The sequence below is a fragment of the Schistocerca serialis genome, chromosome 9 (genome assembly GCF_023864345.2).
Source record: "Schistocerca serialis cubense isolate TAMUIC-IGC-003099 chromosome 9, iqSchSeri2.2, whole genome shotgun sequence".
In the NCBI taxonomy this organism is placed as follows: domain Eukaryota; kingdom Metazoa; phylum Arthropoda; class Insecta; order Orthoptera; family Acrididae; genus Schistocerca; species Schistocerca serialis.
Window position 1 is genome coordinate 501145467 of NC_064646.1, and position 23951 is coordinate 501169417.

The 23951-nt window shown below is 42.6% G+C and overlaps 1 protein-coding gene across 1 annotated transcript in view; it reads left to right on the forward strand.

Moving 5' to 3' along the window:
• The window catches only part of LOC126419149 (origin recognition complex subunit 3), a 136506-nt gene that overhangs the window by 89649 nt on the left and 22906 nt on the right, over positions 1 to 23951 (forward strand). Inside the window, exon 10 of the mRNA XM_050086258.1 lies at positions 18147 to 18710. Coding sequence (XP_049942215.1) covers positions 18147 to 18710 — 564 coding nt within the window. The remainder of the gene's footprint in view (positions 1 to 18146; positions 18711 to 23951) is intronic.

The following is a 23951-nucleotide window of genomic DNA, read 5'->3' on the forward strand; positions in this document are numbered from 1 at the left end:
ACAAAGCAACAACATTTGGAGCACTGCAGACTGTCAGCCCAGCAACATTTGTTACAGCCCCTCTCAGTGCGGCAGCAGACAAAGTACTGCCACAGTGTTGCACCCAATGACAACTCCGTGGACACGGGAGTGGCATTACATGGTTTTCTTCACAAAAATCAGTCCTCTGCTTATACCATCAGTATGGGCGTATCTGCGTGTGGATCCTTTAAGGGGAAAGAACGCTCCCAGATTGCATTCATCTCCATCACAATCCATCATCCTAGCACAATCTGCTTCTGGCCATCCTGATTACATTTTCTGTGCTTTCCTTAAATCATTTGATGCAAATAGTGTGATGGTTCCTTTTGCAGGGAATGGCCATTTTCCTTCTCCATCCTACCTCAATACTGGCCTGTGCTCCATCTCTAATGTCCTTGTTGTTGAAAGGGCATTAAACACTAATATCCCTTCTTTACTTAGTTCCACCCTGGCGTGTCAGTATTGGGTGCCATTGGGTACACTACAGGATCACTCAGGTTCACGCGGCCAGTAATTTGGAGAGCAGCCTTTGTATTTCTGACGCGCTAGGATATGTGGCTGTTTCTAAATCTTCCAGCAAAACAACACGAGACCACACATCACCTGATCTATCTCAGTTCAGAGTATGTTCGACTGTTGCATTATGAGCTTGTTCTCCACATCTCGACTGTTGGAAATGTCCGACCATGTGTTGCTGAGAGTGTGGCAAGGCACTGCTCGCCAGTGATAAACTGTGGCCCACAACTGAAGCTGCATAGAGTTGCAGCTCTGTGTAAATTTCGGATCTTGTATAGCCTGAAATGACCTAAAAAATTTAACAAAGTCCCACAGTCCAGCTACAGAGGAGCAATCCCCTCATAACTCAGTACCATCCAGGACTGGAGCAACTGAATTACATTTTCCGCCAGGGTTTCCATTACCTCTTGTTGTGCCCTGAAATGAGAAATGTCCTACCCACTATCCTTCCCACCCCTCCTATCGTGGTATTCTGCCATCCACCGAACCTACACAATATAGTCGTCCATCTTTACACAGGCCCTGTTCCCAATCCCTTACCTCATGGCTCATACCCCTGTAATAGACGTAGATGCAAGACCTGTCCCATACATCCTCCTACCACAACCTGTTCCAGTCCGGTCACAAACATCACCTATCCCATCAAAGGCAGGGCTACCTGTGAAACCAGTCGTGATTTACAAGCTAAGCTGCAACCACTATGCTGCATTCTATGTAGGCATGACAACCAACAAGCTGTGTGTCCGCATGAATGGCCACCGACAAACTGTGGCCAAAAAACAAGTGGACTACCCTGTTGTTGAACACGCTGCCAAACATGATATCCCTCATCTCAATGACTGCTTCACAGCCTGTGCCATATGGATCCTTCCCACCAACACCAGCTTTTCTGAATTGCACAGGTGGGAACTTCCCCTGCAATACATCCTATGTTCCCATAACCCTCTTGGCCTCAACCTTCGTTAGTCACTGTCCTCACCCATCCAGCCCCCTCCCTGTTCCCATTCCAGCACTACACAGCCGTCATTTCACCGCCACACTCAGTCTTTTAATTTCTTTTTGTTTTTATTTCTCTCCTTTTCACTACTTACCCCCTCTCCCCTCCGCACCTTATCTCCTGTCCTCCGTCTAAACTGCAACACTTCACTGTTTGCCGCTCCCACCATACTATCCCTCCCCCTCCCTGCCCCAGCCTCCTCCTTATCCCCACCCAGTCGCCATTCCCATCATGCGCTGGTGCTGCTGCTCGCAGTGCGGTTTCAGCTCTCTGAGACTGCAGACGTGTGTGTGTGTGTGTGTGTGTGTGTGTGTGTGTGTGTGTGTGTGTGTGTGTGTTTTCTGCTGACAAAGGCAGGTGGCCGAAAGCTATAATGGTTGAATCTTTTTGTGGTGCCTAGCGCAACTCAGCATCTCCGCTATATGGTGGGTAGCAACTTTCCTTCTCGGGTGTTGTAACAATATTTTCTTCATACATAAAACTCCTAATTGTGTGAAAAACTGTACATGCATCTGAGAAACAGTAGTAATGAATCAATCTTAAATTGTATAATGAAGGTTGGTACATGCCTACATACAACATTATAAACAAGTTGGGAGGTAAAAAAAGGAAAGGAAAATAACAACAGTTCTTGTCATTTGCCAATTATCTTTGTCCCCAGAATAGGATATTTCACTGTTTTCTGAAAATTGTCTTAAATCGTTCCCTATGTCATTTTATGCTCTTAACATGCTTTTTTCCTTAATGAATTTCAGTAAGAAAGGTGTAAAAAGAGAAAACAGAAATGAAATTAATGTCATTTCAAAGCCCGCTATAACACTGCATTTGAGTCACATGATTTGCCTATGACGTCACTGTCTAGCACACTGCTGCTACTGTCATGGAGCTCACTCACAGTGATGTCTTGTTTTGCAATTTACATTCCGGAAAATGGATTACAAATATTGTGTAGTACCACGTTGTACAAATACATCTATAAAAACTCATGAGCAATTGTTTTTGAGTTTCTGAAAGAATGAGGAGATGTGTAAAATGTGATTGCAACTTGCTCGTAGAGATCTAAATGAGGTCGTGGTCACTACATGTGTTTATGTCCATGAGGACAGCTGTTATGTCATTGCTGATAGTGTAATTTACATGTACATATATACTCTGCGACCTGTCATATAGTGCATGGCAGAGGGTACCCTGTACCACTACTAGTAATTTCCTTTTTGTGTCCTGAGATAAAAAGGACTGTCTATAAGCCTCTGTATGAGCCCAAATTTCTTGTACCTTATTTTCGTGTACACACAATGTACGCTGGTGGCAGGAGAATCACTTAGTAGTCGCTTCAAATACTGGTTCTCTAAATTTTCTCAATAGTCAGTAAACCAGAGCTGACCATTCGCCTTCCCTACCACTATCCTCACATGCTTGTTCCATTTCATATCACTTCGCAACGTTATGTCCAGTATTTAAATGATGTGACTGTGCCAAGTAAAAATTTTGTCTTAGCGATCCTGTATCCTCTTATCTCCCCCCATCCCACTTAGCCATGCTGCTGATGTCAGCAAATAATACCACCATTGCTGCATACAGCACTCACCATTGCATCCTCGATTTTGGCCTGCAATGGAAGCTGCTCTGGACTTTCACTGTCGCTGACATTAGTGACCCCATTATCAAAGTGGACTTCATAGGACACTACCACCTGCTCCTTGACGTTGACAGGAACAATGTTAGGTCAACAAAGTGCACCACTTGTTTCGCTGTTATCTTTGATGTGAAGCAGGTGGCATATTCCGGCCCAAATTACAACCTCATGGCGCAATTCCCTGCCTTCACACGCCTGTCTAGCATGCCTCGGGAGGTCCGCAATTCAACTGTACACTAAATCAATGCCATCCCTGGACTCCTGCCAGCAACACCCGTTGGCACTGCACAAACTGAAGATTGCCAAGGCCGATTTTGATGAGCTGCTCACTGCCAGGATATTGCATGCTTCAAAGAGCCTGTGAGTGTCCACCCTTCATCTTGCCAGGAAGGAGGATGGCTTCTGGCACCGCTCGGGGATTACTGGAAGCTAAATACCCAAACTGGTGCCCAGTGCTGTTCCTACGCAGCTATCTACGCAGCTACAACAACACTCTGGCTGCGGCTACAGTCTTCACCACAATCAGCTGTGCCAAGGTTGTTGTCCAGATTCCAAGTGCACCTGAGGACATCCCAGAAGATAGCAATCATCATGCTATTTGGACTTCTGGCCTGTGTGTAATGCTGCCCAAATGTGGCAACAGTTGTTGGGCGGTGTGCTGCGAGGCTTGCCTTGCCGTTTTGCGTACCTGGACGATGTATTCATTTTGTCTGCGATGGTAGAGGAAGACCGCGAGCATCTCTGTGGTATTTTTGAACGTCTCCAGGACACCGGCATCATCATCAACACAGCAAAATGTGTGCTCAGCACCAATGAGGTGGAATTTGTGGGCCGTGCAATCTCCACCACTGTGTGGTGGCTTTTCGCCGCACAGCTGTCTTAGCAGTTCCAGTTCTATTCACTCACAACAGCCATCTGCTAAGGCAGCGAGTTTCACCCCTACCACTGTACTTCCATTCGTGGCTGTCGATCTTTACATGCAACAGGAAACTTCACTGCTACAGTCGCTGACTACCAGTACAGAACAATAGCTGCCCCTAGTGAGGCTTCTGCTGACAGAGCTTCACTAGTACTTGTCCGTCCCTTGTAGTGTCCACTTCAGTTGCTGCTGCACTCTAGGACTGTTCATATTTTTAAAAGTATCGGGAATCCGATACATCAATAGTTGAAAATATATCATTATTGACCTTTGACATATCGAAAAAAAATTATGCATATATCGGCAGAAAAAATATTGATGTATTCAGCAAAAGAAATACTGGGTGCACATTGTGAATATACTGCCATTTTTTAGAGCTGTAAATTTAAATACTGATTTATTATTAGATATTGTGGTAGAGCAACAAGCTAGCAGCCTGCATATCCCCCTTGGAGCAAGAATTGAAAGGAAAATGATGCACGTTCACTCTTGGTGATAACCGCTTTGCTAATAATGGTAACTGCAGGTAAGTCGCACAGTAGGTGGTGTCAGGTGGGTCTGTCAATCAGTTTCTTCACATACTGGATTTGTCTGGACACTTCCTGTCAATTTCCATGTTTTTTCATTTCTGCAAATGACAGCAACCTAGCAGTTGTAGTTTCGAAATTGCATGGTGAAGTTAAACGTTGCAGTTTTCGTTGGTAGCACCTAGCGCCAGTTACATCAGCATATCCCCCTCGCACATCTCTGCCCACCGCAAAGACCACTTTTGTCATTTAAATTTTTGTTCATCAATTTAAGCAAATGATTTTGAATGCCGATGTGATGAAATAGCACACTAGTTGCATTAAAAATTGTTTTTTAATGCAACTGGTGTGTTATTTCTTAACATCAGATATCTTGTTATTCCACTTACACTCCCCAGTGCAATGGACTTCTACTTGCTTCACACAGTCAAAGAGAAAGAGTGGACATGATGAAAGCTCAGAAAGTTGTAAGATTTGTTCATGCAGTGAAAGTAAAATTATGTTCTGCTATAATTTCAAAATAACAACTTTAAATATTTACTGAAAAAAAAAAATCAAAATATTGGTACTCTATTTTGCCATTCCTATATCGAGATATTGGTAAAAAAAATATTGCCAATATATTTTATCAACAGCACAACTACGCACCCATGTAGTGAGGAACTGGCCACACGGGGTTGCAGCTGACACTGGTGCTTTTGCATCACTGTAAGTTGCCTGCACTGTACAGTAACCTTTATGCCTGGCACACTATTTCTGAGGATATTGTGTTTTCGCATCACGCTCCTGTGCAGGCTATAAATTTTGCTTTGCAGACTATAAATTTTGCTTTGCCTGTCTGCATGCGTATGTCGTAAGTGTGGATAGTGTACAGTGAATGCTGGGACGAAGAAATTTTTGTGTTAGCAGAAGAGCCAACACCGTGTTACGAGCGGAGGCCGAAATGCACGCGTTTTAGCTCATGCAGGCTGGCGTGAGGAGGGAAGAACTATACTGACGTGAGGTCTGGAACATGACAAGGAATGAGAATTCAGAAAGCAGACGTAGTTAGTTTGATACTTAACTTTAGTCCATTAATGATGAACGTCGCTCTTGATGGTATGATTCACAATATTATCTGTTCAGGATACATTTTTGAAGATAGTAATTATAGTAACTGAATATGGCGCCCTGCTAGGTCGTAGCAAATGACATAGCTGAAGGCTATGCTAAAGTGTCGTCTCTACAAATGAGAGCATATGTAGACAGTGAACCATCACTAGCAAAGTCGGCTGTACAACTGGGGCGAGTGCTAGGGAGTCTCTCTAGACTAGACGTGCCGTGTGGCGGCGCTCGAGCTACAATCACTGATAGTGGCGACATGCAGGTCTGACATATACTAACGGACTGCGGCCGATTTAAAGGCTACCACCTAGTAAGTGTGGTGTCTGGCGGTGACACCACAGAAATGATGTCTCCAACTCTGCTGTTTCTGCTGTGCCACACCTGGCTAGTGCCTTCGCATCTCGAGTGAGTAACTGATTTAAATTTTGAACCTGAGGACATTCGTGTTACTTCAGCCACATGGGGACCTGTCCTTTATGTGTTTGTAACTTTGCATGTTCTGTCTCGTGGTCCCGTACCACCACGCCACAGCGCGTCCCCAGGTTGCGGACAGGGGATACGGCCTTCAGATATGAAGGGTAACTGTGAATACAAAAAAATAAGCAGTAGCGGACAGCCGGTGGGGAGCAGGCGATGACGTGATGAACCACCCCTGTTTCTTCTTCTCTTACTATCAAATCTATTCATCAAGAATCAGCAACATTAATTGGCGTGGGTCCCTTTGAAGTAAAATATTCTGGAGGTAAACTAGGTTCCCATTCAGATCTCCGGGCGGAACCTACTTCGAAGAGATTCAGGCCGAAAGGAACTTTCAGGTTGGGAACATGTAATGTTAAAAGTTTGAACAGGCCAGGAATGTTCCAGACATTATCAGACAAATTAGATAGATACGATGTAGACATTATAGCTATTCAAGAAACTCTGGTGGCAGGGGGAGGGTAGCATAAAGAGGGGTAACTATACATTTTTCTATGAAGGTGCGGAAGCTCACAGTTTCTGAACAGGTTTCGCGGTACAGAGAAAAGTGCTTCACGCAATCAGAGATATAAGGTTCATTAGTGACCGACTATCAGTTATAGTGTTGACCGGCAGGTGGAATAGACTAGTAGTAATTAATGTACACGCACCAACTGAGGACACTGAAGAGGTTGTTAAAGATGGCTTTTATGAAGAACTAGATCAACTGTGGGATGAGTTCTCCTCGTATGATACAAAATTAATCATAGGTGATTTTAATGTGAAGATAGGGAAGGAGGAAGCATTCTGGCCTACAATTGGGAAAGAAAGTTTGCATAACATTTCGAATGATAATGGCACAAGGGTGGTTAATTTTGCTGTTTCAAAAGACATGATTGTTGAGAGCACATATTTCAAAAGGAAGGACATTCATAAAGCACCTTGGGTCTCTCCGGATGGACACACCCGAAACCAAATTGATCATGTTCTTGTAGATCAGAGATGGCACACTAGTATAGAAAATGTTAGGAGTTTCAGGGGAGCAGACTGCAATTCTGATCATTTTCTTGTAGTTGCCAAAGTTCACCAGTGGCTATCTACAGCAACATCAAGGTGTCACAATGCAGAACTTGTTAGGTTCGACACTGACAAGCTAAATGATGAAAACTTTAGGTGAAGGTACATGATAGAAATTTCAAATAGGTTTGATGCTGTCAGGACACACGAAGGTCAAGATGAGGAGGAAAATAAACAGTGGATCACTGTGAGGAATAATATCAGAGAGACAGCGAAGGTCACAAAAGGTACAATTAAGAACAACAGGAGGAAACCATGGTTGGATGAGGAATGCAAGAAATTGGTAGAGGAAAGGAGAAAAGCACTATTAGATTGGGATAGAATGGGAGACAGAAAATGAGAGGAGTTCTTGAACTTGAAAAGGGGAGTTGGCCGTAGGCTATGGGCAAAGAAGAGGGATTATTTGAACAATCAAATTACAAAAATGGAAACAAACAGTAAAACAAAAAACATTAGGGAACTTTACCTAGACATAAATGGGTATAGGAAGGGCTTCAGGGCTAGGACAAATGCACTTCGAGGGGATGCTGGGGGAATACTGACAGACCCCACTGCTATATTAAGTAAATGGAGGGCACATTTTGAGCATCTTTTAAATGTACACCAGGAAGCAGGAAATGAGCAGGCATATGAAATACATACAGCAGAACCCCAGATACCTGAGCCAATGTTAAAGGAAGTAAGAGATGCAATCAACAAATTGAAAAACCATAAAGCACCAGGATCAGATTGCACAACTGCAGAATTAATTAAAAATGGGGGACAGAAGTTGGTGGAAGTAGTTCACAAAGTGATAACTAAAGTAGGGAACTCAGAGATGATACCTGAAGAGTGGCAGGAGTCGATTCTGATCCCAATTTTTAAGATGGGCGACAAAATGGATTGTAGTAATTATAGAGGGATATTGCTATTACCAGTATGTTCCAAAATTTTCTCGAATATTCTGCTAAGCAGGCTTACACCATATGCAGATGAAATTGTGGGTGATTACCAAGCCGGCTTTCGGAGGAACAGGTCAACTATAGACCAAATATTCACCCTGCGTCAAATTTGGAAAAGAAATGGGAATAACATAAACCAGTTCATAATCTTTTCATAGATTTTACAAAAGCATATGATTCAGTATTGCAATCAAAATTGTACAGAATTCTTTTGGAACTTGGAATACCAAAGAAGTATGTTAGACTTGTAGAAGCGAGTTTGAAAAACACAAAAGGTAGAGTACGTTTTTAATTTGGTCCTAGAATATATTGTACGAATGGCAGCAGATAATTCAGAGGGTGTGGAGTTAAATGGAAATATTAAGATATTAGGGTATGCAGATGATCTAAACATCATTAGCAATAGGAAAGTATCTGTAACAGCAAATGCGAATGGGTTAATCAAGGCTAGTGAAGATATACACTCCTGGAAATGGAAAAAAGAACACATTGACACCGGTGTGTCAGACCCACCATACTTGCTCCTGACACTGCGAGAGGGCTGTACAAGCAATGATCACACGCACGGCACAGCGGACACACCAGGAACCGCGGTGTTGGCCGTCGAATGGCGCTAGCTGCGCAGCATTTGTGCACCGCCGCCGTCAGTGTCAGCCAGTTTGCCGTGGCATACGGAGCTCCATCGCAGTCTTTAACACTGGTAGCATGCCGCGACAGCGTGGACGTGAACCGTATGTGCAGTTGACGGACTTTGAGCGAGGGCGTATAGTGGGCATGCGGGAGGCCGGGTGGACGTACCGCCGAATTGCTCAACACGTGGGGCGTGAGGTCTCCACAGTACATCGATGTTATCGCCAGTGGTCGGCGGAAGGTGCACGTGCCCGTCGACCTGGGACCGGACCGCAGCGACGCACGGATGCACGCCAAGACCGTAGGATCCTACGCAGTGCCGTAGGGGACCGCACCGCCACTTCCCAGCAAATTAGGGACACTGTTGCTCCTGGGGTATCGGCGAGGACCATTCGCAACCGTCTCCATGAAGCTGGGCTACGGTCCCGCACGCCGTTAGGCCGTCTTCCGCTCACGCCCCAACATCGTGCAGCCCGCCTCCAGTGGTGTCGCGACAGGCGTGAATGGAGGGACGAATGGAGACGTGTCGTCTTCAGCGATGAGAGTCGCTTCTGCCTTGGTGCCAATGATGGTCGTATGCGTGTTTGGCGCCGTGCAGGTGAGCGCCACAATCAGGACTGCATACGACCGAGGCACACAGGGCCAACACCCGGCATCATGGTGTGGGGAGCGATCTCCTACACTGGCCGTACACCACTGGTGATCGTCGAGGGGACACTGAATAGTGCACGGTACATCCAAACCGTCATCGAACCCATCGTTCTACCATTCCTAGACCGACAAGGGAACTTGCTGTTCCAACAGGACAATGCACGTCCGCATGTATCCCGTGGCACCCAACGTGCTCTAGAAGGTGTAAGTCAACTACCCTGGCCAGCAAGATCTCCGGATCTGTCCCCCATTGAGCATGTTTGGGACTGGATGAAGCGTCGTCTCACGCGGTCTGCACGTCCAGCACGAACGCTGGTCCAACTGAGGCGCCAGGTGGAAATGGCATGGCAAGCCGTTCCACAGGACTACATCCAGCATCTCTACGATCGTCTCCATGGGAGAATAGCAGCCTGCATTGCTGCGAAAGGTGGATATACACTGTACTAGTGCCGACATTGTGCATGCTCTGTTGCCTGTGTCTATCTGCCTGTGGTTCTGTCAGTGTGATCATGTGATTTATCTGACCCCAGGAATGTGTCAATAAAGTTTCCCCTTCCTGGGACAATGAATTCACGGTGTTCTTATTTCAATTTCCAGGAGTGTAGGTCTAAGGATAAGTGAAGACAAAACTAAATACCTGGTTACTACTAGAATGTCAACAGCAGTAGATCAGGAAATGTTAAGAGTTGGAGACATGCAGTTTGAAAAAGTGAACACATTTAAGTATCTAGGCGTGGACATCACTTCGAGAAATGAGATTGAATCCGAACTGAAGAAGAGATTACGGGCGGGAAATGCGTGCTACTTCTCATTGAATAGATTACTTTCATCACGGATATTGTCGAGGAATTTAAAGATTAGAATATAAAAAACTATTATTCTACCAGTTATGCTGTATGGGTGTGAGACTTGGTCTCTCACTGTGCAAAATGAAAAGCCGTTTCAAGTATTTGAAAACAAAATTTTGAGGAAAATTTTCAGAGCAAAAAGGGATGACATTAGCGGAGAGTGGCGAAAACTGCATAACAAAGAGGTTCACGAACTCTATTCAACCCGTGACATAATCAGTATCATTAAATCACGTAGGCTGCGATGGGCGGGTCACATAGCTCGAATCGATGAGGGCAGGGCAGCGCGCAGAGTACTGGTAGGGCACCTAGAGGGAAAACGGCCTGTGGGGAGACCGAGGCGTAGATGGGAGGACAATGTGAAGGCTGATTTGAGGACCCTGGGTATTGAAGGTGAATGGAAGGAAATAGCCCAAGACAGGGACAGATGGCGAAAATACGTTGCTGCGGTAATGGACTCTCAAGTTCGGTATGACCAGTGAGTGAGTGAGTGAGTGTGTAACTTTGCATGTTACTTATTTCAATAAATGAGGAACCCTCATACAGTAGCAAGGAACAGGAGCAACAGAAAGAGACATTTTCATCATTGGCACAAACAATAGATTTCCTTGGTACCTCATTTAACTAAGGAACAGGCTGAAATGGATGTAAAGTGTAGTTAATACTGAACAGGAAATAATTTATTTTAAAAAAAGGAGATAGTAAGAGGAAAGTTCTGTTGTTAGGTAGTAGCCATGGAAGAGGCGTGGGCCAGATCTTGCAGGAAGAAATAGGCGACAGGTACCAGGCTACAAATTTTTCAAGCCCAGTGCATGTCTTAGCAAGTGATACAGTATGTAGGGTCATTGGGCAAGTTTTCTATGAAGCAGGATCATATTATGATAGTGGGTGGAGCAGGAAACAGTATTGACAGGGATCAGGGCTATAATATTGAGTGTGATCGGGTAAAAGTAGCATCTGCAACGAATCATACAAATGTTGGTTTTCATGCGGTATGATCGGCCCCAATTCAACAGCTCTATCAGGAGGATCAATATGGAGCTAGATCAGCTGCTTTGGGGGGCTACTTTGTCGGGTATGGGTTTGCTTCCTATTGATATTGTTAGTAGGGAGGACTTCACAAGGCGTGGCCTGCTTCTCAGTAGGAAATAGAAGGGTAAATTGGCTGGGATGATAGCAAAATCTTTAAGACGGAGGGGGGTGGGGGCGCACTGAACCTCATGGGAGTTTCTCTTTTGTAGGTTAAGATCAGTGAGTCAGCATTGAATGAAATTGAGCTTAATGAGAAACTCAGACAGGTAGGTACTAGTGATCTTAAAATATAACAAGATTCTCATAAAAGTACAGCGAAAAATGATGTTAGTATATTGCATCAGAATATCAGGGGATTAAGTATATGTGCTTCTTGTTTGTTTAGAAAATGTATAAACTGAGGGTGGAATAGATGTATTGTGCCTTTCTGAACATCATATAGTCACAGATACGGAAAAGATAAATGTAGGCGGATATAAGCTTTTCGCACTTTGGGGAGCGGACGAATTGCAATATACAGGGTGGTCCATTGATCGTGACCAGGCCAAATATCTCACGAAATAAGTGTCAAATGAAAAAACTACAAAGAACAAAACTTGTCTAGCTTGAAGGGGAAACCAGAAGGCGCTATGGTTGGCCCGCTAGATGGCGCTGCCATAGGTCAAACGGATATGAACAGTTTTTTTAAATAGGAACCCCCATTTTTTATTACATACTCGTGTAGTACGTAAAGAGATATGAATGTTTTAGTTGGACCACTTTTTTCACTTTGTGATAGATGGCGCTGTAATAGTCACAAGCATATGGCTCACAATGTTAGAACAATAGTTGGTAACAGGTAGGTTTTTTAAATTAAAATACAGAACATAGGTACATTTGAACATTTTATTTCGGTTGTTCCAATGTGATACATGTACCTTTATGAAGTTATCATTTCTGAGAACACATGCTGTTACTGCGTGATTACCTGTAAATACGACATTAATGCAGTAAATGTTCAAAATGATGTCTCTCAACCTCAATGCATTCGGCAGTATGTGTAACGACATTCCTCTCAACAGCTAGTAGTTCGCTTTCTGTAATGTTCGCACATGCATTGACAATGTGCTGACGCATGTTGTCAGGCGTTGTTGGTGGATGACAATAGCAAATATCCTTCAACTTTCCCCACAGAAAGAAATCCAGGGACATCAGATCCGGTGAACGTGCGGGCCTTGGTATGGTGCTTTGAGAACCAGTCCTTGTGTCGTGAAATATGCTATTCAGTACCACTTCAACCACAAACAAGCTATGTGCCGGACATCCGTCATGTTGGAAGTACATCGCCATTCTGTCGTGCAGTGAAACATCTTGTAGTAACATCAGTAAAACATCACGTAGGAAATCAGCATACATTGCACCATTTAGATTGCCATCGATAAAATGGGGGCCAATTATCCTTCCTCCCATAATGCCGCACCATACATTAACCCGCCAATGTCGCTGATGTTCCACTTGTTGCAGCCATCGTGGATTTTCCATTGCCCAATAGTGCACATTATGCCTGTTTACGTTACCGCTGTTGGTGAATGACGCTTTGTCACTAAGTAGAACGCGTGAAAAAATCTGTTATCGTCCCGTAATTTCTCTTTTGCCCAGTGGCAGAACTGTACGCGACGTTCAGAGTCGTCGCCATGCAGTTCCTGGTGCATAGAAATATGGTACGGATGCAGTCGATGTTGATGTAGCATTCTCAGCACTGACATTTTTGAGATTCCCGATTCTTATCTTCTACTGATGTGCGGATTAACCGCGACAGCAGCTAAAACACCTACTTAGGCATCATCATTTGTTGCAGGTCGCGGTTGACATTTCACATGTGGCTAAACACTTCCTGTTTCCTTAAGTAACGTAACTGTCCAGTGAACGGTGCGGACACTTGGATGATGTCATCCAGGATACCGAGCAGCATACATAGCACATGCCCGTTACACATTTTGATCACAATAGCCATACATCAACACGATATCGACCTTTTCTGCAGTTGGTAAACGGTCTATTTTGTCATGGGTAATGTATCACGAATCAAACACTGTCCGCAATGGCGGAATGTTACGTGATACCACATGCTTATATGTTTGTGACTATTACAGCGCCATCTATTACAAAGTGGAAAAAGTGGTTCAACTAAAACATTCATATTTCTTTACGTACTACATGAATATGTAATAAAAAATGGGGGTACCTATTTAAAAAAACGCAGTTGATATCCATTTGACATATGGCAGCGCCATCTAGCGGGTCAACCATAGCGCCATCTGGTTTCCCCTTCAAGCTAGACAAGTTTTGTTCTTTGTAGTTTTTTCATTTGATGCTTATTTCGTGAGATATTTGGCCCGGTCACTATCAGTGGACCACCCTGTAAATGTTAAAATTTATCATAGTGTGAAAAGTTTAGATACTAAAAAATTTTGTGTTGAACGATGTGTAGAAGCATGTGTGTGTAAGCTCCAACTAAATTATACTTATAATTGTAGCTGGGTATAGGTCCCCATTGGGAAATTTTCAACTATTTTTGAAAAACTTGGATTCTTTGTTGTGTCATATGGGGGGAAGCAGATTATTGTTTGTGGGGGTTTCAATGTAGATTTTCTGAAAGAGTACAATAGAGAGCTTGACCTTAAAATATTATTTGGTTCTTTCAGTTTGATGACAGTTTTATTGATTTTCCTGCTTGGATAGTACAGGAAAGCAGCACACTGATAGATAATGTTGTAGACCAAGATAAATTTAATCAAATACAAACTTTACCTGTTAAGAATGGTCTTTCTGATCATGATCCACAGCTAGTTACAGTAAATGACATAGCTCCATACAGTAATGTGAAACAGTCCTCCAAAATAGTGTGTTAAATTAACAGTTTACCAACTGCAAATTTTAGGGAAAGTTTACAACATTTAGACAGGCATGAGGTGTACTGGGAACCTGATGCTAATTTCAAATTTAACATGTTTCATGATTATATTTGAAAACAGTTTCCCCTAAGAAAACATTGAAACATAATTGTAAGAATCCATCTGAAAAGCTTTGGCTTACAAAATGGATAAAAATATCTTGTAAACAAAAAAGGGAATTGTATCTTATAGCTAGGAAGAGTAGTGATCCAGAAGCAACCAGACATTATGAAAACTACTGTATCGTATTAAGAAAAGTTATTAAATAGTCCAGATGTATATGCATTATGTCTGAGATCAGCACCTCTGGTAATAAAATTAAAACAACTTGGAATATTGTTAAGGAGCTCTAGAAAGCCCTGTCTTTCCAAATTACATGTTTTCTCAGAAAGTATATGAGCTAGGAAGTTGAATTTTTTACAGATTATTTATTGGAGTATTGGCTACAACTTAACACAGGGACTTTAAAAAATTTGAATTCAGTTGCTAGAGATCAATTTTTTCTGTTGTAATGCAAATTCACTACATTTTGTACCAATTTTTGTTTATAAATTCGACAATATAAAAGTTTCTAAAAAAAGGCTGTGTTAAGCTATGCAGAAGGGACTGTGTAGCATTTCTTGAAAATCTGAAGTAGATTGATTTGGTAGATCCTTAGAAAACATGTAACTTGCATGAAAAAATAAAACTTTTTGGGAACCAAGTGACGAAGTTTGGATTACCTTTTTAGTGCATTCTAGGTCCATAGGATGGATTATCTTCATCTTCTGCAAACTCTTCCTCCAGCTGCCTCTTTGTCCTCTTCCTGTTTACTCTGACTTGTATTTCTAGGATATTTACTAAAGCAAGCATTGTTCATACCGTGTTGAAACCTATCTTCATTCCCATATTTCGAAATGATTTACACCTTACATCATTGCCGACATTGAAAGTAGCAACAGCATCATACACACCAAAGTGAAGTATTTCTGTTCCAACAAACACATCTTGGGTATTTTTGACCATACAACAGTCTTTACACTTTCATTGGGATTTTGAGTTTTTCCATGAACACACTTTTTCAACAGTTCAAGTTCTTCTGCTAAGTCTCTGAAAGTAGGTTTTATCACTTCCATTACCACGCCAGGCAGACTATGTTTATGAGTATACACTTCACCAGTTGCCAACCCCTTATTGTGCATACACCAACTGTTTTCTCTTTTGGGACACACGTAATGATGGGGACTTCCATCGGTTGAAAAAGTATGAAAAAAAGAGCCCAAACAGCCTTCTTCATTTCATTGACACTTTCTGTGTTTTTCCTAACAGCCATTCCATAATAGTTCTCTATTTTGTCAATTAGACTGTCAGTTAACCTTCCCTTCCCATCCAACTCTTTACCATCAATGAGTTTTTGTTTTTTGTACGAAGCTTTCAGTTGCCGAAGTCTTGATCCCTTTCGTTTCTGCACTACAACGTTGTCACCATAGGGCTTCAATTCTTGAATATGTTTGAAACTTTTAGGATCACTGTCACTAAGGTAATTCACATATTGCACTTTGTCACAACATTGAAATATACTAGCAACACCAGCCACTTCCAGTCCTCCACTACTGCCACTATAGTTACTTGTACAATTATTGTCATGTGTACTGATATATTTTTGTTGACACCTACAACATTAACATTTTACTACTGCATCTAAAATTTTCCCTCTATACATAGTGGTGGCGGATACTACACCACGAAGATGTGTCCCCCCGTTTATGCCAGGTACAATCAAATGCTGCAGTCAAGTCTATATTACCAATGTTTTCTATTACTGCTTCTTCAACAGCTTTCTTCATACATTCTCTACAGGCATTCCCTGCTTTAGCTCCTATAAATCTATTATAGTTCGTAAACTTGATTGGGGGATTTGAAAGACAGAAAACTGCACCTGCAGTAGCACCCTTACCAAGTGTACACAAGCCATAAAAAAATCTAATATTGTGTTCAAAGATTTTGCTGGCATTTTCTTCATTTGGTGTTACTGCAACAGTTGCACTCCACACTGTGTTTCCCACCTTTTTAGTAAACGTTCACACGGTGATTAACTTTTTCTCATAAAAAAAACAACAACAAACCATACATGACATAAAGTTCGGCACTATCATGGGACCCAAAATGAACGTACTCGTACATCAACTACAGTACTGTTGAAACCAGGCATGGGTGGCTTCATCTGTTCCCGGGAAAGTTAGCTGCTTCTTTTTTTTATCATTAAAAAGGGGCTTTTATTTTCTGCAAATTTAATATTTTTTACTATTTCTTGTCCAGTCACCAACAACTGGAGGTGATAAGCAATTTTCACTAGCTTTTGAACACAATTTCATGCTATTGTAAGTCTGTTTTATTGCTTCTAATTTCTTTCGAAGCCAAACCATAATGCATTTCTGTTTTAAAATTGTCATTTTCATAAACATAGCAGTTGGTATGTAACTATTTGGAAGATGACAAATAACTAAAACATGAGGAAACAATACTGCTGCTGTATTGTTAATGCATACATTGACTTTTGTCATTATTGGAACAGTGATTCTAGTGTCACTGCTAAGGCAGTACAAGAGAATAATTATTTCCTATAACAGGAGTCATTAACAGCTTGTTTGTTCAATTAAAGTGGAATAACAGGTATAATGTACCTTTTAAAATTAGTTAAGCCATCAGACTGAATTACATAAAAGATGGTTTCCAGGCTGAACTTGGCTCAACTCTTGTAACCCTCAGATAATCAGTAGGTGATCACAAAGACCTAAGAAACCTTGAGATAAGCATAAAGCAAGTGGAAGACATTTTAACCTCAGATTAACAAAAGCTGTGGTACTTCGTTAATAGTAGTAGGTTCATGGTGGTTTGTAGAGTATAGATGTAGCTGAAATTCATTGAATGTACAGATTTGAAATTATCAGGTCATTCTATATGTTACCAACATGTTTGACTAGACCTAAAATTGTGAAAAAAGTCTTAGATTGTTCTGTGTTTACCATTAACATTTGCAGTATCCTTTTGTGTTCGCTGCGAGTATGAAATGAAATGATCACACCACATAATTGGCTATGATTGTTGAGCTGCCTGATACGAGTATTTCTGTTCGATGCCACTTCATCTCCTTGGGCGTCTCTGTGAAGAAGACGAGATGAAATTATTGAGACAATACAATGTGCAACAGACATCTCTTTGCACTTGTGGTACATCCGACATAGGCTGTTGCAGCTCACGCACCTGCCGATCATGTGCCAGTGCAGGTGGGCAGGGTTGGGCAAACAACTGATGTGCTGGCAGTACAGGATGTCAAATTAAATACCTTTCAGCCGTCAATTTTCAACCCTATTTTAATTGGCAACCAGTTTCACCATTTTACTGTGCCATCTCCAGGCCCCTGACCAATGTGTAGGGAGAATGTACCTCGGTTGTACTCAAAACGGAGGCCAGCAATACTAGTACTAGTGGATATTTGCTATAGTGATCTCTTCAACCACCACCTGAGTCGGCAGAAGTTTTCTAGGTCTCTCTCTCTCTCTCTCTCTCTCTCTCTCTCTCTCTCTAATTATTTGTAATTCTGATGTTTTATCATTAATACTGCATTTGATAATTTATGAAATCTTATTTTGTTCCTCTGACATTACTCATAACAGTTTTTCTAACTGAGTGATCTGTTATATTTTATGAAAATAAAATTATGACAGTAGTACCCAGAAACTAATGACATTGTAAAACTATAACCTGTTTGAGTGACTTTTTCATTGTGAAAATTTAGATTGAAGATGTACATTTGTCTGTTTAGTTACTTTTGAAATCTTATGGCAAGTAATGTGTTCATTCCTCTCTTCCTTACAGATTCGTGAGCTGTACTCACTGTCGGTGTCACAACCAGTTACTGAGTCGGCCGGTTTTAGACAATGTGTCCAGCTACTCCGTGTGCAGTCCCAGCAGGAATTATCGACTCTTGTAGCCTCTGCCCTTGCGTGTCTGTCTTGTCAGAAGTCCCAGACAAATCACTGGAGCTCGAAGCTGGAACTGTTGTACAGTACGCTAGAGCGTGCTTCTGCAGACCTCCAGCGGGTTGCAGATTTTGAAAGTCCCAGGAAGAAAAGGAATCCAGGAGAAATGGAGAGCCCGGCAAAGCGAAGACCTCCTCTGGTGATGAACAATTTCACAACTCCCACAAAGGCCAGAAGTTTATCAAAGTCACCTGTGAGCACTCCAGTGAGGAAATGTGGCTTAAACAGTCCTGCGAGAAAAACTCCACTGAGAAGTCCAAAGTATGGTAGCTCTGCAAAGAGAGATGTCTGCAGTGGATCAGCTAAAAGAGCTAATCTTTTTGAATCCCCTGAGACCAGTCCTACAAAGAGAGTGGTGAATATGCTAGAAGGGAATTTGAGTAGAAGTGAACTAAAAAAGGTATGTTTCTTTCCATGTATACACATTCATTATTCTTTTGTGAACTATCCAGTGATTATTCATGGGTAATGTGCTGAATAGTTATTTATCCAAGGTGCTCTAGTAATAAGGTGCATTTTTCATTTCCACTACTCTCAGTTCCTGTCTTTATTTTCCAAAACTATCCATCAGCTAGTTTCTTCAAGACTTCTTCAGCTCTTGAAAATGTGTGTGCTCTCAAGAGTCTTCCATGTGAGAGCAGTCCACTGTCTCATGTGGCAGGGGGAGAACTTAAAATGTCACTGAAATTTGCGGCAGGCACGATTTGAATAGTCCTAATGATAAAGAAAGCAAAACCTGATTCTTTTCTTGACAAAACCAGGAAAAGTACCTACTCCTGACCATCACATCTGCGACACTGTTTGAAAGTGGGTATGCTATTCTGTAAGCTGAACATCGTGACCTCATTCCAACTGAAGCAGACATTCTTTATGATTGTGAGAAGTTTGAGATCCAGGTTGTCAGGTGCAAATCAACATTTTCATGCCACAATAGGTGGACCATCTTGTTCGAACCCAGACAGAGAGATGTGATTGACATTCTGACATAATTTTTCTGTTGTTTCCCTAAATTACTTCCAGAAAATCTGGGAATTGGTCCTCAAATAGATTATAGCCACATCCGTGCCCTATTCTCCTAAAGTTGAGCTATTGTCTGCCTATATTAATGATGGTGAGATTTAATCTCTGAACCCCATTTTTAGTTTTAATTTTCTCATGTATACACAAAGATCAAAGACACCTCATTTCACTATTATTTAAGTATATGAACTCAAATTTTCAAATTTTAGAATTAATATGTGGCAAAAGTTGAGAAGGAACAAAGCACAATTAAAAACAAATGCTCCCCCAGTTTTGTCAATGGCTCTGATGAAGTTTTTCATTGGGCCAAATTTTATATGAAGAGCAGGGCGAGTTATGTTCTTGGATACAACAAATGCTTCATGCGTAACAATATGAGAGCCTGGTTCAAGTGATGGACACTTTGGTCAGTCTTTATTTTTATAATGAAGTGCTTTGGTGCAGTATCCCAGAGGCAAAGGAAGCAATTAAATTCGGCGTTACCATTTTGTAGCCCAACTAATATGCCTATGACTTTCAGATATCCCTAAATCTGCCATTTAAACTTGTTATAGTTCAATTGCAATAACAATTAGTCCATATTATCATATTTTCTTTCATGTAACAATATTAGAGCAGGGAAGTTGGTACTCACAATATAGCGGAGATGCCGAGTCACGATAGGCACAGAAAAAAGATTCACACAATTATAGCTTTCAGCCATTAAGGCCTTTGTCAAAACACACACACACACACACACACACACACACACACACACACACACACACACACACAAATGCAAATGCAAACGCAACTCTCACACACACGTCTACAGTCTCAGACAACTGAAATCAACACTGTGAGCAGCAGCACCGGTGCATGATGGGAGTGGCAACTGGGTGGGGGTAAGGAGGAGCATTCTCCGTACAGCCTAGCCACCCGTGGTCATCGCATCTGCAGTGATGAGCAATCCCTCTCAAAATACACCGTGGGTCTCACTGAAGTCTTCACTGACTGTAATTATGCTCCCATACTTGTACAAAAAAAAATCTGCCATGCCTTATATTTCCAGTCTCCCACCACCTGCCAAAGTCCCACAGACCGGCCCCAGGGGAACATTCCCCTCATGACTCAGTACCATCCAGGACTGGAGCAACTGAATTACAATCTTCGCCAGGTTTCCATTACTTCTTGTCGTGCCCTGAAATGAGAAATTCCCTGTACACTCTCCTTCCCACCCCTCTTACAGTGGTATTCCGCCATCCACTGAACCTATACAATACAGGGTTATTACAAATGATTGAAGCGATTTCACAGCTCTACAATAACTTTATTATTTGAGATATTTTCACGGTGCTTTGCACACACATACAAAAACTCAAAAAGTTTTTTTAGGCATTCACAAATGTTCGATATGTGCCCCTTTAGTGATTCGACAGACATCAAGCCGAAAATAGAGTTCCTCCCACACTCGGCGCAGCATGTCCCCATCAATGAGTTCAAAAGCATCGTTGATGCAAGCTCGCAGTTCTGGCACGTTTCTTGGTAGAGGAGGTTTAAACACTGAATCTTTCACATAACCCCACAGAAAGAAATCGCATGGGGTTAAGTCGGAAGAGCGTGGAGGCCATGACATGAATTGCTGATCATGATCTCCACCACGACCGATCCATCGGTTTTCCAATCTCCTGTTTAAGAAATGCTGAACATCATGATGGAAGTGCGGTGGAGCACCATCCTGTTGAAAGATGAAGTCGGCGCTGTTGGTCTCCAGTTGTGGCATGAGCCAATTTTCCAGCATGTCCAGATACACATGTCCTGTAACGTTTTTTTCGCAGAAGAAAAAGGGGCCGTAAACTTTAAACTGTGAGATTGCACAAAACACGTTAACTTTTGGTGAATTGCGAATTTGCTGCACGAATGCGTGAGGATTCTCTACCGCCCAGATTCGCACATTGTGTCTGTTCACATCACCATTAAGAAAAAATGTTGCTTCATCACTGAAAACAAGTTTCGCACTGAACGCATCGTCTTCCATGAGCTGTTGCAACCGCACCGAAAATTCAAAGCGTTTGACTTAGTCATCGGGTGTCAGGGCCTGTAGCAATTGTAAACGGTAAGGCTTCTGCTTTAGCCTTTTCCGTAAGATTTTCCAAACCGTCGGCTGTGGTACATTTAGCTCCCTGCTTGCTTTATTCATCGACTTCCGCGGGCTACGCATGAAACTTGCCCGCACGCGTTCAACCGTTTCTTCGCTCACAGCAGGCCGACCCGTTGATTTCCCCTTACAGAGGCATCCAGAAGCTTTAAACTGCGCATATCATCGCCGAATGGAGTTAGCAGTTGGTGGATCTTTGTTGAGCTTCGTCCTGGAGTGTCGTTTCACTGTTATGACTGACTGATGTGAGTGCATTTCGTGCACGACATACGCTTTCTCGGCTCCTGTCGTCATTTTGTCTCACTGCGCTCCCGAGTGCTCTGGCGGCAGAAACCTGAAGTGCGGCTTCAGCCGAACAAAACTTTATGAGTTTTTCTACGTATCTGTAGTGTGTTGTGACCATATGTCAATGAATAGAGCTACAGTGAATTTATGAAATCGCTTCAATCATTTGTAATAGCCCTGTATATTCGTCCATCCTTATGCAACCTTTGCTCCCAATGCCTTACCTCATGGCTCCTACCCTTGTAATAGACCTAGATGCAATACCTGTCCCATACACCCTCCTATCACCACCTACGCCAGTCCGCTCACTAACATCACCTATCCCATCAAAGGCATGTGATTTACAAGCTAAGCTGCAACCCCTGTGCTACATGACAACCAACAAGCTGTCCCTGCACATGAATGGCCACTGACAGACTGTGGCCAAGAAACAAGTGAACCACCCTGTTGCTGAACACACTGCCAAACGTGATATCCCTCATTTCAGTGACTGCTTCACAGCCTGTGCCATATGGATCCTTCCCATCAGCACTAGCTTTTCTGAACTGCACAGGTGGGAACTTCCCCTACAATACATCCTATGTTCCCATAACCCTCCTGGCCTCAGCCTTCGTCAGTCACTGTCCTCATCCATTCAGCCCACTTCCTGTTCCCATTCATCCCAGCACTGCACAGCTGTCATTTCACTGCCACACCCGGCCTTTTAATTTCTTTTTATTTCTCTCTTTTCCGCTACTCCCCCCCCTTCCCCCCCTCTTTCCCCACCTTCTCTCCTGCCCTCCGTCTAAACTACAGCACTTCACTGTCTGCCACCTTCACCATACTATCCCTACCCATCCCCACCCCACCCTCCTCCTTACCCCCAACCAGTTGTCATTCCCATCAAGTACTGCTGCTGCTGCTCGCAGAGTGGTTTCAGTTGCCTGAGACTGCCGACGTGTGTGCAAGTTGCATTTGTGTGTGTGTGTGTGTGTGTGTGTGTGTGTGTGTGTGTGTGTGTGGGGTTGACAAAGGCCTCAATGGCCGAAAACAATAATTGTGTGAATCTGTCTGTTGTGCCTATCGCGACTTAGCATTCTCTGCTATATGGTGAGCAGCAACTTTCCTTCTCTAATATTTCTACATTCCATTCTGGATTTTCCATTGTTTCATTTCTTTCACATACGGTGCATACCCAGTCAGAATCAAGGGTTACATCTAGTAGTACACACTTGAGACTTAGTTTTGAGGAGTCAATGGACAACCTCCACTGATCACTTTTATAGTCAGTGTCCATAGTCTCAGTAAATCACTAAAAAATACAAAATTCTTTTCACTTTCGAAAAGTGGAAGGAATGGCATATGGTGGTTTCAGAATGCAGTCACATTTACTGTCTTATCAAGACAATGCTACTGTTGTAGTCTCGATGCAAACAGTTCAGCTTTACCTTTCGACAGTTCCGTGTCTCTCACTAGGTCATTAAGTTCACTCTTTGTTATTTTGTGAATCTCTGTACACTCATGATTACACACAAAATGATGGTCTTTCAAGTAACTGGTTTTTGAAGTGCAGCACTAGTTCCATTAGCAGCCTCGTCACCATCACAAGCAGGTGGGACAGGAACAGGCAGTCCGTCTCCGTGAGGCACTGGTTGCGTGGCCAACAGTATGTTAGGATATGTCAAGGAAGACTTTTTCTTTTTGGAAATACTATGTGTGAATGGAGTTGTCATACAAAAGTAAAAATCATTAATGTCTTGATGGTTTTTGCCAGGTCATGGGTATAGCATGGAAGCTCTTTTACAATTCAACCATGAATGAATACTTGTGACACAAGATTTACAACATACATGAGGAACCTAAGGCTCGTTCTAGTCCCTGATTTCACAGCCAAAGTACATTCTGTACACCCTCCTAATACATGATATTGTCTGCAAATGTAGCAGAAATTGTAGCACTGTTATGCATTTGTGAGGCATGTTAATCACAGGAAATGCAATGACCACACACTCTAATTACACTCCAGTAACACATTCCTCCAGCATACAAACAGAACACAGCTGCAACAGACTGAAACTGCATTTAAATGCAACATGCTCTGCTCCTACCTTCCTCTTCCTGTTCGCCTTGTGGCGACAAGCCTGGGCTAAAAATAGTGACAAAATACACACAGTTGTTGTTACCTGGAACTTCATCGCTCCGTCCACCATCAGTGGGATT